Here is an 18,778-nt window from a genome sequence, read left to right on the forward strand (position 1 = left end):
CAGGAATCCATGGCCAACCAGGTCAAACCACTACAGCTGAAGCTAGGCAAGACACATCCCATGAGAAGACAATAAACGGTCTTCCGGTCTACTTCAGCCTTCAAATATACAAAAAAACCCCAAGAAAACCAACCAAAAAAAAAAAAAAAAAAAAAAGGTAGGAAAGAAAAAGAGAAACAAAGCTTCCCTCACTGGTCCATGGAGAACCTCATCTCCTTTCCTCCCTATATACCCAATGGAGTTTGTGTGCTTCCCAAGAAATATCCTCAGGACACAAGATCTTGTGATTGTCAAGATGGCTCAAATTCCTACAAGCACAGCAGAAGAGCACTTTCTATGTTTCAACAGCATCAGATATTGAGAGCAAAAGTCAGTGGAAAACTTCAGTGGTTTAAGCTGGGACTTGTTTTATCTGTACCTTGGCCTACTTCCACATTCTGCTTTAGCCCAAGTTTGACGTACCAAGACCAATATTACCTAGTTTGGGGAACATAGCCTTTAGCCACTAAATTGGCAAAACTACATTGAGTTAATCTGCCTCATATCAGCCAAGACAGTAATGGTGCCTGCTAACGGAAGAGTCTCTGAAGCAGCACAGTACATCCTTTAATCCGCTGCCTTCCAGACAGAGGGCTGCCCCGTCCTGCCTGAGCACAGCCCATCTAACCAAGCCTGGTTTCGCTCTGCCAGCAGGGTACCATGTGTCTGGGAGGCTGCATGCTCAGCATGGGTATGGGCAGCAACTGTGGTCACACATGTGGTCTCCATCCTCCTACGCAGAGACAGTTATCGACTTCCCCATTCGATCCATGCAGCAAACCACTGCCAACAGGTAGAACTAACATTTGATAGAAAGTACAGATAAAACAGCAGCTGCTTTGACAGGCCTGAATTAATACTGAAATTAACTACTGATAGCACAGCCCCTTTACAATACAGTAATTGAATGGTTAAAGACTTCCATTCAAAAACACACACACACAATTGATTCATTGGGCATACTGCCAATCCGAGAAGCATAACTGCTGGATATTAAAAAAAAAAAAAAGGGAGAGAGAGAGAAAGACCCCTAGGGTTATGTAAATCCGTCATGTATCTGTGGCAGAACTGCCTCCCAGGAATGCTCTACCGAATTTTTAATAGGAGTATTGTCTGAAAATACATGCCTTGTAAGCAAGCAAAATTGAATGGCATTCATCCGTAATGTAAATGCATAACAGTAGCATTCTACTGTGAAGAAAGTGGTTTAGCTGTTTTGGGTGGTTTTTTTAAGTATTTTAAAGATGTTAAATGTTGAAAATACTAGATTAATGAAAGAGCTGTACACAGGAAGACACTCCAACAATATATTTTAAAGAAAATCTTTAACAGATTCCACTGCATTTCATGTTGGAATGTCCTCAAGTGCTACAGTATTCCATCAGAAACCATCATTACCAAGGGTTTATGGGAAAGGAGATGCATTTTGCTGTAGGTTACTATAGAGAAGTGACTAGGAGAATTGTTTAACCAGGGACTGCCATTGAGGCTGCATTCTCTCACCTCTCCTCTGCAGCACTGTCATGGCTTTCATTACAACAAACATGCCTTAAAATATGAAGATTTGAATTTTTACTCTTATGGTTAGGTCTGCACCACAGTCACCAGCACAACTGCTGCTCTTCTAGGAAAATGTAAACCTAGATTTAAATAAGTCCTTGGGTAACAGTAGTTATAATAAGTCCTTGGGTAACAATAGTTTTAAGTAAGTCTTTGGGTAAGTCCCTGAGTCAAGTGGGTGCACGGAACTGAGCTGCACAACCTGCTTGAGTCACCAGACAAATGTTAATTGAACCACTGCTGAGTTTTTACTTGAAATGCTGAAGCTAGAAAGTTTAGGCTCAATAGTATCATAAAGAGATCTGTTCACAGCAAGTATGGAGTTCTACTTTTGCACTTTAATGGAAAAAATAATAACAATATCCTGGTCTGATTAGCATCTCAATCCCCCTGCACCTGCAGGGAAGGAAACTGAGCTCTGACCTCTGCACCAGCTTGCTGAAATTGTTTCCTTCCCAGCTTCAACTACTTGCATGATGGGCTATCAGAAGCAGCAAGACTGCACCAGTGTCCTTGTCACACAAGTATTTTGCTGGCTGATGTCTTAGTCAAGTAATGTTTGTGACTGTTGCCAAACACTACCTGTATATTAACTACCAAACACTGAAAAAAGTGTGCAAAGTGTGGAAATCCACCAGAGATTTTAACTCAAGAAGGCAGAGACTGAGAGTCTTCCTAATGTGAGGAGCTCTTTAACCTGTAGCCATTGGATCTCAGATCCCAGAATCATAGAATCAGTCAGGGTTGGAAGGGACCACAAGGATCATCTAGTTCCAACCCCCCTGCCATGGGCAGGGACACCTCACACTACATCAGGCTGGCCAGAGCCTCATCCAGCCTGGCCTTAAACACCTCCAGGGATGGGGCCTCAACCACCTCCCTGGACAACCCATTCCAGGCTCTCACCACTCTCATGGGGAAGAACTTCCTCCTCACTTCCAGCTTTGTTTCATTCCCCCTAGTCCTATCACTACCTGATAGCCTAAAAAGTCCCTCCCCAGCTTTCTTGTAGGCTCCCTTCAGATACTGGAAGGCCACAATAAGGTCATCTAGGAGCCTTCTCTTCTCCAGACTGAACAGCCCCAACTCTCTTAATCTGTCTCCACAGAAGGGGTGCTCCAGCCCTCTGATCATCCTCGTGGCCCTTCTCTGGACATGTTCCAGCATGCCCATATTCCTCTTGTATCCTGCTTCCCAGGCACTTCCACTATATTTCACCAAATATTTCACCATGTAGCTCTCACTGCTTGTAGCTCTTCTCTTAAAACGCTGGAGGTGACACACTTCACCTCCTCCCCTCATCAGCCAACTGGTGAAAACCACTAAACCAGGATGTTTAAGTGGAAAGTGAATTTTAGCATAAGATCAGAACATATGCTGCACAGAGGCATTTTGTTACCTGGACCATATCACAGGTTCTCCTTTGCTGCAAAGGAAGAAAAGGCAAAAGTACAGAAGTCACATAGTCCACAAATAAACTCACCACACATCCCTGCCAACAGTCTCTTTTGATAAGTCTATCTCAATAAAAATACTACTCAGAAAACAAATGTGTCTCAGAATAGGCTGCTAGAAACATGCTCCTGGGCACCCTTCATTTACCAGGTACTATGTAAAAGAAAATTCTATTTTGAGACATAGGGAAGTCAAGCAGATGGCAGAAGCATGGGTTTTCAAATTGCTTTTCCTACACATTTTAGGTACAAAATGATCATAGCAGTTATTTTAAATCTGCATGCAAGAACTATCTTAAGAATCATGGAAGTAACTTGCCAAAATTCAGAACAAATCCTCTCACACAGATGAAAGAGGGCAATGTGCTCAGATCAGTACTGAAGCCCTCTCCCAACTAGCTTTCTGCCATCTTTTTCATATAGGATTGTGAAACAGTAGTTTGAGTCTTGGAAAGCAAATCTGAAGTGCTGAGTTTGCTGTCACAAGCATGTCAAGATACTTTAATTGATTGCCTCCTGGCTGTCACAGTCCAGGCATAGTGTGCTTTTACAATCTTCTGTAAAAGGATTAGAAAGCAACCAGCAGGTGACAAGCTCAAGCAGAGCTTTTCCACAATGTACAACTAAGCTGTGGGCATCTGAAGTTGGTGTGTGTTTAACAGTAAATAGTTAGAGCTCATCAAAGAGAAATGGGAGAGCGGTTGTTAACTATGGAGAAACCACCTACAGCTCAGGGAGTTTTCAAGCTGCAAATATCTGGAGACTGTAAGACAGTGCTGAAGGAATGTCATGATGAACGTGCTCCATTTTGTGTCCTCTTCCTTAGATCCCTGGCCACTGCCAGAGACAGAACACTGAGTTTCAATCTGATCCACTATACCTGCTCTAAGGCAGCAGATTGGTTCAAGAATATTACTACTTATTCTACAAACACTATTAAAACAAATAATCCTATTTCCTAATAGACACAGGGATTGGCACGACCCAAACAAGGAAACATTTGCATGAGGTTTAACAAGGGCAAGTGCTTGGTCCTGCACTTGGGTCCCAACAACCCCATGCAACACTACAGGCTTGGGGGAGTCACTGGAAAGCTGCTCAGCAGAAAAAGATCGAGGGCTGCTGGTTGACAGCCAGCTGAACATGATCAACAGTGTGCTGAGGTGGCCAAGAAGGCCAACATTATCCTGGCCTGTATCAGGAATACTGTGGGCAGCAGGAATAGGGAAGTGATCATGCCTCATGGGACATGCCCCAAGTGACGCCATGCATCAGCACTGGCGAAGCTGCACCTCAAGTAGTGTATTCAGTTTTGGGTCACTCAATACCAGAAGGACATTGAGGTGCTGTAGCATGTCCAGAGAAGGGCAAGAGAGAGGGGTCTGGAGAACAAGTCTTATGAGCAGTGTCTGAGGGAACTGGAATTGTTTAGTCTGCAGGAGGTTTCAGTGAGGTGGGTGTTGGTCTCTTCTCCTAGTATCAATTGATAGAATGAGAGGAAATAGCCTCAAATTTCAACAGTGAAGAGTTAGATTGGATATTAGGAAAAAATTCTTTACTGAAAGAGTGGTCAGGCATTGGAACAGGCTGTCCAAGGAAATGGTAGCATCATTGTTCCTGGAGATATTAAGAAAAGATGTAGACACAGCACTTCGGGACACGGTTTAATAGCCATGGTAGTGTTAGGTCAGCAGTTGACTCTGTGATATTAAGATGTCTTTTCCAATGAGAATTATTGTAAAAGTGAATCCATTGAAAAGCTTTTGAAAAAAAAAATAAGAAGCCCCCTTGGCACAAGTTTCTCAGACAAACACTCCCATACAACTGATAACCACTGAGCATCTTTGTTACAGATCAAATAATGTAAGGAATTTTAATGCTATTCTCACAGCTCTGCCTGGAAAGGGATAGCCCTTCTGGATGTCCAAAAGGAGCAATGTCCTCCTGCTTGAACAGAAGCAATTTCACTATCTTTTGTTGATGACTCAGAAAGAACGGGACAGACGAAAAGCAAAATGTCCCTGACTAACGTGCTTTACCTCTAGCCTAAAGGTACAATTTCCAAGAGCAAGCACCTTGCTGTGTAAGCCAGGAGTTTAAGCCTTTTTTGATTACTTGACTTGGAAGCATTTTTCAGAAGGACTGTGCTTCTGAATTTACTGAAATGAGTTTTCTTACATAGTTTCCTCGAAACAAATCCACAGATATCCTTATAGGTGCTAGGTCCACAGATGGAAAACCACAAACAAGGTTCTTCTGATTTTTCACCTAATAGGAAATCCTGAAATAGCCACCAGTTAGAGAAAATGATTTCTCCAAGGAGTCTCATTTGCAAGGGCTGTAGACTGTTTTACCATGAGCAAGCAGCTGACAACACGCTTGACCTTTGATTAGTCTGGGAGAGGTTTAGGCAAGAGACCAACAGACGAAAGGCTTCATCTCAGCAGCACATTCGAAAGCCACTGACTTGCTGGAATGACCATAATAATACTTGCAGTCAGGCAGTTTCTTCCTGTTTCTTCCTCTTTCTTCTTCTTCTTCTTCTTTTTTTAAAAAAATTGCATCTTACCAAAGTGAGTCATTACCAAGATACACTCTCCAAAACACACTGGCTTAAGATGGTTGAGACGGTGGTAGCAAAGACCTAAAGTACAAACGTGTTTTCCTGACAAACCTTAAAAGAGATGCTGATTTTCGAAAACAAAGACTCATAACTGTTACAGAAGATTTATTGCATGTAAATAGAGATGTGTCCAGAGACAGATTAGCTATTCCTGCTCTCTTCAGCCATCCAGGCCAGCAGACCGGCAGAACTTCAGATTTACCTCCAACCTCAGAGCTGACAGGCACTACTGTCTCCTCAGGTTGCTGCCTACACTTCTACTAAAGGGACTTTTGGCTACATTTTAGTGACTTAGTGACTCTACCAAAAAAAAACACCAACAAGTACTACAGAAATAATAAACTCACTTATTTTATACCCTGCCTGAATAGAGACTTCTACAGCTGTGAAAAGGTGGTAACATGCATTGTCTAAGGACTGCATTCCCATCTACTTGCCCTTTTTCTGAATGAAGTCATCAAACTCAAACAGACCTTTGCCACCAGAGTAAGCCCAGCTCCTAAGATACACATTCACAGCCTTTATTTGCAGCCATCTTAACGCCGTACAGGCAGAAGTTAGATCTTGCAATAGGTATTCCAACTTTTATGGGAAACAAGCACCAAAGCCATAGACTTAAGGTTCTCAAACAAGACAGATTACTCATGCTGGATAGCTGGATGCTGCTTCTAAGTATTCATGAGGCACAGCTTAACCCAAAGGAGTGTCCCATACAAAACAGCAACAGCTCTGGATAGTCAAACTGCTTTTGCTTGTGCTGCAAGTTTCTGTTGGATAAATAGGTCAAGTAACTACAGCTTTATCTAACACTTTTCACATAAGTGACCTAAATAGCAGGAGCAGGGAGGAAGACCTTCCTTTCATCTCCACTTCCATTTTGCTTTTCTAAGCCATGTGTAGAGACAGCTCCAGCACACCTTGGTGCAGACTACTCTTTCTACTCGTCCTCTGCTCAGGTGGAACAAGCACCAAGCTCCATCTTCCCTCAAGAACTGTAGTGCCAGCTGCAGGCTCCTTCAGCATTTAATTATGTTACAGTTGACCTTTTCAACCAACACACCTTTTCTTCTAACTACCTGCAAAGCAGCAGCGTTGAAGCGAGACAACAGGTTTTAAATTGCTGGAATAAGTAACTTATCTCAAAGCAGGTTCTACCTGCATGATCCCTGACATTAGTGCCTCATCCAATCTTTCCCCAGTAACACAAAACTTAAACTAATATATAATTGCACAGTTTGTTTGGGTTCTATGGGAGGAACAGAAGATGAAAAAAAAAATCTAGAGTCTCCCAAAGCATTAATACAGCATAAACTAATTGGAGGTCATAGAAATCACAGAATGGCTTCAGTTGGGAGGGACTTTAAGAGATCATCTACTTCACCTCCCAACGCTTTCACTCTATTAGTTTAAATGTGGAGACTGGAAAATGTACAAATATTAAATATGGTGAAGAAACCGAATTTTAAAAAATCTGTAAGGAGAAAGACAAAAGGGCTGTATTTGATTCTAGTTCAGATGCATTAGAGCTTATTTTCTGTATTTCAGAGGGAGCAGCTAACCAGTCACAATGAATTATTGACTAACAAACATCATATGTCCCAAGCGTTATTTTAATGTGTTTCCTACCACTAGGGACTGGATGTTTCCACTGCACTGTATTTCCATGGCAGGATGCTAATGAACAGTCCTAATTCAGTTTTCTAGGAGTAGTGCTCGAACAAAACTGTTGAAACTGATTTAAAGAGGACTTAAAACGTGGGTGCTAGAACAGCTGCCATAGCACTCAGCGGGTGTTTCAGTCAACTTTTGGTGGAACAGAACAAGACAGCTCATAAGAGGGAGAAAGAAGCGGTGCTTTAACTTGCAATCTTCATTATCAACTTATTACTATACAAGAACACTGACAATTTGTCAACTTTAACAGCATGCTTCTACCTCATATACACTTTGTGCTATTTATAAGGTATGTGTGCAGCCACTGTGAAGTCCAGTTAGCAGTATAGATGCTTCCACATAAACAGCTGCCTTGATTTTCTAACTCTAAGCTAGTTATTGCAGTAAGGCAATGAATGCTCAGAGGAATAATCAAATCCTGATTCTGATTTCCATGGAGGGTCAAGGTTCACTCTGCACACTGAACAGCCAGTGGGTATTTGCATGCAGGCAGCAGAGCATATTTCAAGACACAAAACATACTGTAGTAAAGCAACATTTCAAGTGTTCTTCCATGCTGGATGAGCTCCAGCTAGTGTCAGGTAGAGTATTTAGACAGCGTGTAGGCGCTCCATTTCATTAGAGGTCTAATCAAATTTCTAAATGCTAGAACAAATTACTATTTCCACACCTCTAATCAGCAACAAGGGTGCTTTACTAAGAAGAATGTCAATCACCTTGGATGGTGTATTTTTAATTTTTTTAGTTAATAGGGATAATTACATTAAAAACAGATTTAGAACCATACGGCCAAACCCGCTCCAGATACATTTAGCCAATAATATAACTATATTCCCGTCACCACATGCTAAAGCAGAAGATATTAAACATATTTACAAGCACATACTATTAAATTAGGTTCAATGCTGTTAAGATACTGGCTTATTAAATACTTTTTAACTGCACGGTTCATACAGAAAAGAGAACATATACTGGCTTTCAATTGTTTTGTTGGCATCAGCCAGAGCAAATCCAATGCAGTAACAAACAGCCCAGAGACAGATAAAAGATGGTTTTGAGTAAGCATCTCTGTACTGCTCTAAGAATAGCTAACAGAAAGACAGCCAGTACTTCCATAACTGTCTTTTACTTACGTCATGTGGAACTGCTCAGAAGCAAGAATTCTTAATTCCCAAGTAACTCTGTGAACCTGAAGTGTGTAAATACAACTGATTGTATTTCCAAGTTTTTTGCTCATTCTGAATAGCTGGAAACATGATTTTAAAGTCACCTTTTATTTTTCTTCCAAATGTGTTCTGCACTTTAAAAGGCAAGAGACATCCTATGGTTCCACATAATTCTCAAGAATGTGATTTCTCCTGGCGTTCAGACACGTTAATCTAACATTTCTGTGTGTTGGAAGACTTAAACCACAACTCAAAGGATGGTCCACACACACAAACCACACAATATGGAGAAAGTCCTGTCCATGAGACTTACTTCTTGTGTGATACAGGCTTATCACTTCAATTCCAGCCTACTCACAACATACAAAGTCAGGAATATTTCATATTCCTCTCGATTATTATTTTTTTCCCACCTGATCCCCTGACAAAGGGGACTGCAGGTAGCCTCACTCTGTAACCGAGTTGGGTGCTGAGCTCAGTGTTTACCCTGACAGAAATACAAGAGAGTCATTAACAAGAAGAAAAATAGGTGTTTAATCAGGAGGTTGTATTCGTTTATTTATCTTACTCTATTTCAGGTAACCAGGGATTTCAGGAAAGGCTGAAGATGTTTGCCTAGACTAAGAGCACCAATTTCTGTCTCCTGCCCTGAACACCCTGTTCAGCCCCTCCTTAATTTATGTCCTATGCCCTAGAAGAAAAAAAAGCCCACGCTTGAAAACATCTTACTCTCTATTTAAGTAAGATGTGAGAATGAAGATACCTGAATAAATCAATGGTTGATACGGTCTGTATCAAGCACAAAATAGATTCTTAATGACCTATGCATCCAATATTAACTACCAAACACACTGGTATTTTGTCCTAACTGATAGTTATCCAAGACCTGATATGCAAGAAGTGTCATGTAATAGAAATTTGAAACTAGCAGTTAAGAGAGACATTTAAAATTAATTTTCCCCTCCTCTGTCATCAGCAGTTGGCCAAGAGTGGCATACTGAGAACCCCATACAAACATCTTCAGCTATCCCTAACACAGTCAATCGACTGACTGACAGATAAACAGTCAGGATAAACACTGTTTGTGGAGAACATCCCCACGTCCCTGTAATGGAATTTCTCATGATATTTGAGTCATCTGCATTATGCTCCCTACAGAGCTTGTACTTAAAGTGCACAGACTACCAGGCTGTGTTGCAGAGACAACAATGGGAAGGACCTCTGCATACAAACAGGAACACCTGCAAAGAACAGAAAAATTAAACAGCATAAATTATTCCCATACAGGTTTTTCCCAAAGTTGATGATGTGCAACTTCTCATTAACTGAGGCCTCCCTCCTGAAAATTTGAATTTCTTTTCTACTGAAAATGCCCCTTCTCCCCTCAGTCTATACTGACCCACTTAAGAACAAAACTAATATTCAGCTTGGTCAAGTAAACTATGCATGCAATCCCTACTTATTCTCCAGCCCTAGAAATGGAAATGGATAATAAAATCTCCAGACTAACGTCGCTTGCTACGCAAAGTCAGGGGAGAATTCTACCACTATTTTCTTTTACTCAAATCTCTGTAGCCAGGAAAAAAGGTTCCAATAAAGAACCAAACAAGTATTAACAGCTCCCTCTCTAATGTGGAAGAAAGGGGTTTCATCCTGTTCCCCAGGATGCTTAACGAACCATACACTTTTTTATTTTTTTTTTTTTTTTCAGATTTCAAAACATCACCATTTAAAGAGGTGTCAAATTTGAAGCACTAATTAAATAACATGTATAAATTTAAAGCAAATGCTTAGAGCCCACATCTCCAAACCTCAGCCTGCGATTTGGCTAATACAACACACACCAGCAGCAGTGAGTCTCAACAGAGGATAACTTCCACATTTGGCTAACCCATCCCCAACACGAAACCTCAAAGTTTCTTTGAAGAATATCCCCCTCTTCACTTTCTTTCCCTTCTTGAATCCACCCCCTCCCTGCAATTCAGAGATGCATGTGTTGCTTTTGTTTGTTTCCAAATAAAAGTGACTATTCCAATGAGTGTAGGTCCTACACGGCCACCTCTTACAGTTTTTCGTTGCAGAAGAGCATCCTTCACCAAGGGTTCACTTCATTCATGCCACTCTCATTTCAAGTCTAATGAAAACTTCAAAGTTCATTTTCAGCACATAAGACAAGAAAGATACAAGGAAATTTTTTTACACTAGCTTTTAAGGCAAAAATGGAAGAACCCAGGAACCCTCAGGACCAGCATACACATGCAAAGAGCAACAGCACTCTCTGATTCCAGGCAATGAAGCCAGTAATTACTCAAAGGGGTGGGAGAACAATTATTTAAAAGGGTCAGACTCTGAAAAGGTATAAAATACTGCAAAGCTCTTGAGGATGAGTAAGGAAAGAAACCACAGTAATCTGGATTTTCACTGCATGTATTTCACAGGGAAGCATCCTGTTCTTTAAGTTGTTAGCTTAGTTTTTTTTTTAACCAAATCTTTCCAGAAAAACAAAGAACAAGTAAAGAAGTTGATGGGACTGTTGCTGATAATCTTAAGTGCCCTGAAAGATTAGATTAATGTTCTTGGTTTATAGTTTCACATTTTGGACCCTCAAAGACCATTCTCCCTCTAGCTGTTCACATAGGATTGGTTAGTGGAGGAGTGACCCAAGCTGTTTTCACCATGGTGAAACTAGTGACTGGAAGGTGCAAACAGTGAAGGAACATTGAAAGCAGATACCATGTTTTACACAACAGAAAGCTGCTAGAATTAGAACAAACTGTTTAAACAGGGTCAGACTTTGCAAACCACTTCGAGAACTCCTTTAGGAAGAGGCTTATTGGAGATATAAAGCCATGTGAGCAACCATACATTAAGACAACTACAGCATAAGGAGATTATTAAGTGGTCAAACTATAGAAAACATAATTTGATTTTACAAAGTAAGAGCAAACTACACAGTGCAATCAACAAAAACTACCCAGTTGCTGCATTGTGGGAAACCCAAGGTGTTTTCCAAACAAAGGCACAGCAATTTTCACTTTCCTGTGTTCAGAATAGATTGAACCAGAATTTTGACTTTCCTCAAAATAGTGGAGGTGTCCTTGAAAGGCCTCTTAATTTCTACAGAACAGGTAACAGCATCTCCATGCACCTTCATGACTCATGGTGACATATTTTAGCTTACATGTGCTTATGAGACCTGACATAAAACTATTTTTGGTTCACTTTTGGGCTACTTTCTTATTCACCCACACAGAACAATAAAGTGAATGAAAGTTTGTCTTTTCTTGGGCTTTGGAGTTTTTTTTGGGTATGACCTCAACTCCCTGAGCCTAGGCTAGTGCTATTGTAAGTACCACATCATTAAGGACATTCACACATTTTTCTGTCTTAAAAGCTGGTGTTTTTTTTGGCAACACCAGACCTAGAACAAACTCTTCCAGAGCCTCACATCTCTGGACATTTCAGTCTTCTAGCCTAAATGTGTTTACTACCACTTTACATTCATCTACTCTTAAGCTAGTTTCTCTTCACCAGCTCTTACCACCAGATGTATTTATAGACATAGAGCATGTCCTCTCTCAGGCTTTGTTTCTGCTGGATTAAAAAAAGCAAACACTTTTAGTCTCCTGCAAAATCAGTACTCTGTTTCTCCCAGCACCCAGCCAGCAAACCTCTGCACCTGTTTAATTGGGGTCCATCCTTCCAACAATGCTACCCTGCAGGGTGATGGCTCTCTGCTGGTCCTCTGCACACCAACAGCCTTCTCCCTGCTTCTTCCAAAGAGCAGCTGTTACTGCAAATTGTGAGCAACAAATAGTCAAGCCTATAACTCTTACATTTCATATCACTGGATTTCAGCTCACTTCTAACTATGCCAATGCTCAAGGTCTCCCAAACTTTCTATGAAATGTTCTGCTCTTTCCCTGGACCAACTACATTCCCCACTTCCACCGTGTGTATTTATTTCAGAAACAGTCACGCTATCATTGCCATAAGGGACAGTGTTAAACCAGATTTGTTTCAAAGTGATCCTTTGAAAACCCACTCTCAGTACAATGATTTCTCCTTTCAGCATGGCCCACCACCATCCCCACTCCCATCAGTTACCAATCACTCCTCCATAATTAACAGGAACAGAAAAATTGACAAAATGTGTCAGATCAGAAGTCCCTAGTGCCCAGTAACCCACCACTGCCAGGGGGCAATAGCAGACATGCAACATCCAGGAAAGCATACAAAAACTGCACCAGAAAGCATTGCTATTTCCTGCTTACAGGTCCCATTTAATTTTTCTGTTATGAATTTGCCCAAATAACTTTCAAACTCCCTTACAGTTTTTGATTGTTAGATTATTTTGTGTTAGGAAATCCCAAAGCTTAGTACAAGCCAACTTGCTACCACAGCAAGGAGTTCAACCTTTCAAGTTACTTCAGATGTTTAATGAATTAAGTCTAGTTTTAGTCCATCCAAAGCTTTTGGAAGATGACACTCCAGGAGATGTCTTATGAACACAAGGGTACTACATTAGTCTCGCATGACCTGCTTTTGGTGGTACCATGTCATTTTTTTCATGTATCTGTATACATTTTTGTCAGAATCTGCTTTAGCAACTTGCATAGTACTGAGGCTCATGCTTAAAGAAGGAGATTGGCACGGGGAAACGAGGAGTACTGAAAATCATGTCCATCATATTGATGGCTATTTCCCCCTCACAGGATGACCTTGATTGGGTAGGTCTGTGCAAAACATGACCAGATTCAGAATTTCATATACTTTTATCTGGGCTTCCAGCACAGAGACTGGCTCAAGCCAGGAGTGTTGGCTAAACTGGGTTCACTTCCACTTTGCCAACAGCGATGGATGCTTAGAAACCACAATCCCCCTGTGTCTCCCTCACTGAAATCCAGCACAAACCAAAGATTTAATCCTGGAACAATGCTTACACCCATCTTCCTTTTTATCCTACTGACTTGTATGTACATGTAAAGGCAACTTTTCCTTAATATGCTTTGCAATTTGCAACTAAGCTTCAACATCTGGCAGACTCTCCCTGTTCCTACATATCAGGATTTTTCCATCCCCTGAAGACTTTTTGCTTATTCAAGAGCTTTCCTGAAGCAGTTACTTGTCCAAAGAACTACTGAGCCCTTCCTATATATTCTCTTCTGGTTTGCTTGGGCTATTGATTTTGTTTTGTCAGGAGAACCCTGAGTTTCCATCAGGTTCCACACCCCCTCCAGTTTTACACCCCAGAGCTAGCCCTGCCCAGGGACTCCCCTACATGTGGGACTTTTAAGCATGAGAGCTGGAGGCTATCCTGGTTACTGCAATGGCAGCAACGCTCGAACACTTTTAGGAAGGACTTGCCTCAGTACCCCTATGCCATTTTAAGCACTCTTCCCTACTGCTATGTCACAGTTTTGTTACAAAGCCTGCCCATCAATCCCACAAACCGAAGCTAATCATCTCATTTTGCTCATTCTTCCATTCATTTTAAGCTGAGTCAAAGCATAAGCCTTGGCTGGCTGTTCAACAAGCTCACTTGCCAAATCCAAAACAGAATCACCTATCACTGACTGTCACTTATGATAATGATGTAGCTTTCACATCCATGACTGTTTAAGCCCTTCCAATTAGCAGCAATTGTTCTGCCAGTAGATCTGGCTATTTAAAATGCCCTGTGATAGTAAACCAAATCTGAAATTGTATCTTTTTAATACAAGAAGCCTTCTTCATAGGCAAATTTAACATATGGATCCTCATTGAGTTTCTAGTGCTATCCTAATAGAACTATACATAATAAAACATAACTTGGGATTCATTTGAAATTAGCTGAAATCTCAAGCACTGCATCTAGCTTTTCCTGTTTCCCGGCTGAAAGAGAAACTTACCTTCACCCATGAGAATCCAAAAACCTGCTGGACTATTTCAGATTTCACAATACACCACTGAATAGAAAGCTTGCTTTGCCCCTTAAGAGTTCTCACAACGGCACTACCTAAACCACAAATGTTCAAGTGGCTTCAAATAAACACTTAAGACTGAGGAGGGCAGAAGAGATTCAACATGTTTTAAGCCCAATCATTTTTCCACATATTGTCACATGAGAATTCAAAAAATCCCAACACCATCAAAAGAACAGATGAGGCAGCCCTTATCTGAAGATTATTACTCTGAAACTCAGGTCAAATTTGCATCTCGCTTCCACCAAGCCTTTTTTTTTGGTCTTGTTTTCTACTTGCATGCTTGCCAATGCAGTGCGAGAGGTTAAAATTTACAGTGATTTTTATTATACCAACTTTTAAGTAATCACAGGTGCAGCCAAAAGCTTTGTACTTCTATTTTTATTATGCAGCCTAAAACACAGATGCAAAGATGTCCTAGTACAACCACGGCAAGCACAATACCCCTGTATTTCTAGAAGGGTCTTCATGGGCTGTCACTCTTTCTCCAGTTTTGCAAAGCAAACAGTTGAAATGACCACAGACAAAGCAAGATAGCAGTGAGGTGCCTTCCCCAGCAGACCCAAATAGGTAACTTTTACCATCCTCCTCCCTAACTTACTTAAAAAAAAAAAAAGGTAAAAAAGAAATCTAATTCTGCAATTTTCCTGTTACCAGGGAAGTAGTATCCAGCCCTGTTCATCCTCCCACCCCTAATATTAAATAGGTATACAAAACCCAAGACCTACCAAGCAGGATAAGACTATGGCTTCAAAAAATTCAGTAATTTAAATTTAATTTTAGATCTACAAGTGCTGCCAAGCGCCACTTTATTTGTCAACACAACATTTTTATTATTTGGCAGAACAATGCAAGCTCCCTCCCTGCTTTCTCCACAGACATATTTGGCACTGGTTTATTTGTATGTCTTTAGACATATGTCAAGTCTGAAGCTGTTTCAGGCTTTAAGCCTGCAGAACTTCTCTTTCAAGTACTTGTTTTTGTTAAAGCAGTTAACAGCAGCAAGCAAGGCTGAGAAGGGATTTGATCCTGCAATGAAATGGTTAAAAATCAGACTCTGCTGATGTGTGCTTCTCTGATCCATTACATTTCTCGCAAGCTGAACTAAGAGCTGAGCACCAAGTATCAACTGTAATATGATCCAAGAGTTTATGGAAAAAATAACTGCACATACCAAGCATGCAGATTTATTAAGATTTTGTTTCCATTAAAATATTCAAGAAACATGATTTTTAAGATCTGCTTCTCTCTCTGACCGATTTTTAACATTTCTCCTCCCCCATCCCCTAAAAACACACCTCCTTTACAAAAACCAAACCCTTGAAAAAAAAAAAAGGGGGGGGGGGGGCGGAGAAGAAAGAAAAAAGCAGTCCTACTGCAGGGAAGAGAGGCTTGAAGGCTTGAAAAACAACTTTGATTGGCACTTGGCCTGACCCACAGAGGAAGAAAAACAGTTTTTGGACAAGGAGCGCAAATATTTGAGCTCATTGACTTACAGGCTTTCTTAGCACTGCAAGAATCAACCTGGTGCAAAATACATCGGGAGAGACTGAATTAAAATCAAACCAAAACCGGCACCGCGCTCGTCTTGGGCGCTCGGACTCGGCACATTTGCACAGCTCAGCAATTTTAATTCATTTGCACTGGACAAACAAAAAAGCACCTCAACTAAATGCTCCCGTTATGCAGATGTGGAGAGGAGGTGGTGAGGCGAGTGCCCTCCTCCCGAGGTACAGAGGATCCGCGCAAGGAAGCGCCTGAGAACTGTAGGGATGGGGTTCACCGGATTGGGGGGGGGGGGGAAGGGGGGGGGGGCGGTTTCTTGTGGGTTTTGTTTGGTTTTTTGGTGTTTTTTTTTTTTTCTGGGGTTTGAGATTTTTGGTTTGGGGGGTTTATTTGTTTGTTTTTGATTTTATGTTTTTGAAGCTCTTATTTTGAATGCCACCGCACAAAGACTTGACGGAGATCGTGGTGTTGAATTTTGCTGGTGAAATACGTGGATAAACTTTCCAAGCATGGCTGGGCCCCAAGTCAAATCCCCTCCTCCCCGCCATAGCATCGGGGAGGCCAGGTGACCCCCAAACACTGGAAGGGGCAGCCTAGTGCAGGGGCAAGGGACAACCGTGCCAGGGGGAGGGAAGGGACGGGGATGCAGGAGCTGGCAGTCCTCCGCAACCCCCAGCACACCTGCGGCCGTGTCCCCCGCGCCCCGTACCCCTCTTCTGCCCCCCACTCCACATCCCTTAGGCACTCACCGCCTGGCAGGCTCCACACACTCCCCCACACCGTCCTAGGTGCCCCACAGCCCCGGCCCCACTAGCTCAGAGCTCCCCACTGCGCCCCTCTGCATCCCCCCGCCCCACAGCTCCCTACGGCCCGTACCTCCTCACGTCACTGTCCCCCACTCCCCAGGTGTCTGCCCCACCGCCCCGCTCTTCTAATCCCTCCTAGAGGTCTCTACGTCGCTGGCTCCCGCAGGGCCCTCAGCTCCCCCCGCCTCACAGCGGAGCCCCCCATCCCAGTACCTGTCTCGGAACCTTCCGGCAATTGCCGCACACACGGTACTGGCCACCGGCAGAGGCGGCGGTGGCGCTGCCCATGGGGCCAGAGCCGAGCCGGTTCATGCTGGCGGGGAGTGCGACGCTGGCCGGGTGTAGAACGGGGAGGCGGCAGGCTACCTCCGCGCCGCTCAGCAGCCCGCGCCGCCGGCCGCCCCCATCCTCTAGCCGCGGCCCCAGCACCCCGCTCCGGGCCGCTGCCCCCCGCGCACACCCCTGTGCGCTCCGCCAATCCGCGCGGGCCGCCCCGCCCCCCACCTTTGCGCCTGGCCAATCAGGAAGGCCGCCTGCCACTGACCAATGGACAGAGCTTGCTGAGACTCCCATCTCCAGGCAGCCTCTCAGAGGGGGTGGAGAAAGGGGCGTGGTCCCCGCTGCGAGGTACAGGGCCAAGCGCGTCTCTGGGCAGCGTTGGGGAGAGAGGTGGGGTTAGTGCTCCGGCGCGTGCCTTCTCCCGGCCAATAGGATGCGCCAGCGGGCGCTATGCAAAAGAGGCGCCAAAGGCTCCTCCTCTCCCCCGGCTGAGCTGTGGGGGAGCTGCGGGCGGGGTTGGGGGTCGGTTGGGTTGTGGGGCCTCGGCTGCTCCCGCCCGCCATGGCCAGTCCCTTGGGCCTGCTCGGGGCCGAGGTTTGGGGGCGTGGAGGAGAGCAGAGTATAGCAGAGTGACGGGTCACCGGTGTGATGAGGTGCGAGCCTCAGCCTGCCGCCCTGACTGGGGCCAGGCCCCGGTCCTGGCCCTGCCCGTCCTCCCGGAGTTCCCCCTCCGCAAAGGCACGGTCTGTTAATCTTGGTGAGGGTGGTCGGTGGTGCCGGCTGGCTGAAGGTGTCCGGGGCTGCCTGTATGGAGGATGAACTGCTTTCTGCCAAGTACCCGCTCTGAGGCGGCAGCTGGCACATGTAGGGGCAAAGCTGCCCTGCTGCCAGGCAGAACAGGATTAGGTATTTGCTTTAGGGGAAGTTGGGAACGTTTGGATCGCGCATGCGGGCCTCTGTGTGCTTGCCTCAGGTCGTCGGGATTGTTAGAAATGATGAGTCAGGTTTTCTAGGCTCCATGCTAATGCACAGAGATGGAGTGTATAATTAGGACAAAGACAAATCTATAATCTGCAGCCTTGTATAGCTGGGATATAAACTTTTTTTTTTTTTTTTACATCATAGTATCACTGCAGTTTGCCTTGTTTGTGTGCTCTTTAGCTTTTAAATACTCACATATGAGGTTTATGAGTAGTCCCACTGACATCAATAGAAGTTTGTTCATTAAATGTCAAGCATAGAATTCTTGTCTTGAAAGATGGTGGTGTAGAAAGATTTGGTTTCATTATGGATACAGAATGCTACAATGCTGAGAAATTTCTAAGAAGATTGGGGTGTTACATTGTTTTCAAAGTTTCTCCTGGCAAAGCAGTTGTAAATCAGGTCCCTGAGAACTGTGATCTGCTTTGCCTGGGAATACTTTCTATTTTTGCAAAACGAAGCATTATGTAATTTAGTCAAGTGGTTGACTATAAAGGGCACAGTGCAATTCATAATTTACATCTCTTAAAGGAAACTAATTGAACCTAGATCTGTCTTTAGGAAGTACAGAAAAGTTTCTCAGATCAGACTTTGCCACTGTAAGTAAATCCCCATCTACAGCAACACCCTCCTCTATCCTTCTTCCATCCATTTCTAAAGGGATCTTTTCCTCAGGGAGCACTGCCATCAGCAGCTGAGTGCTCTGTGGACTATGCTATTGCCAGTC

The 18,778-nt window shown here is 43.3% G+C and overlaps 1 protein-coding gene across 1 annotated transcript in view; it reads right to left on the minus strand.

The window, feature by feature from the left end:
* SESN3 (sestrin 3) overlaps positions 1-17,103 on the minus strand; it is a 37,606-nt gene extending 20,503 nt beyond the window's left edge. The window contains exon 1 of the mRNA XM_054382110.1: positions 17,005-17,103. Coding sequence (XP_054238085.1) covers positions 17,005-17,103 — 99 coding nt within the window. The remainder of the gene's footprint in view (positions 1-17,004) is intronic.
* Between the last annotated feature and the right edge of the window lie 1,675 nt (positions 17,104-18,778).

Source organism: Indicator indicator, chromosome 1, assembly GCF_027791375.1.
Source record: "Indicator indicator isolate 239-I01 chromosome 1, UM_Iind_1.1, whole genome shotgun sequence".
Classification (NCBI taxonomy): Eukaryota; Metazoa; Chordata; class Aves; order Piciformes; family Indicatoridae; genus Indicator; species Indicator indicator.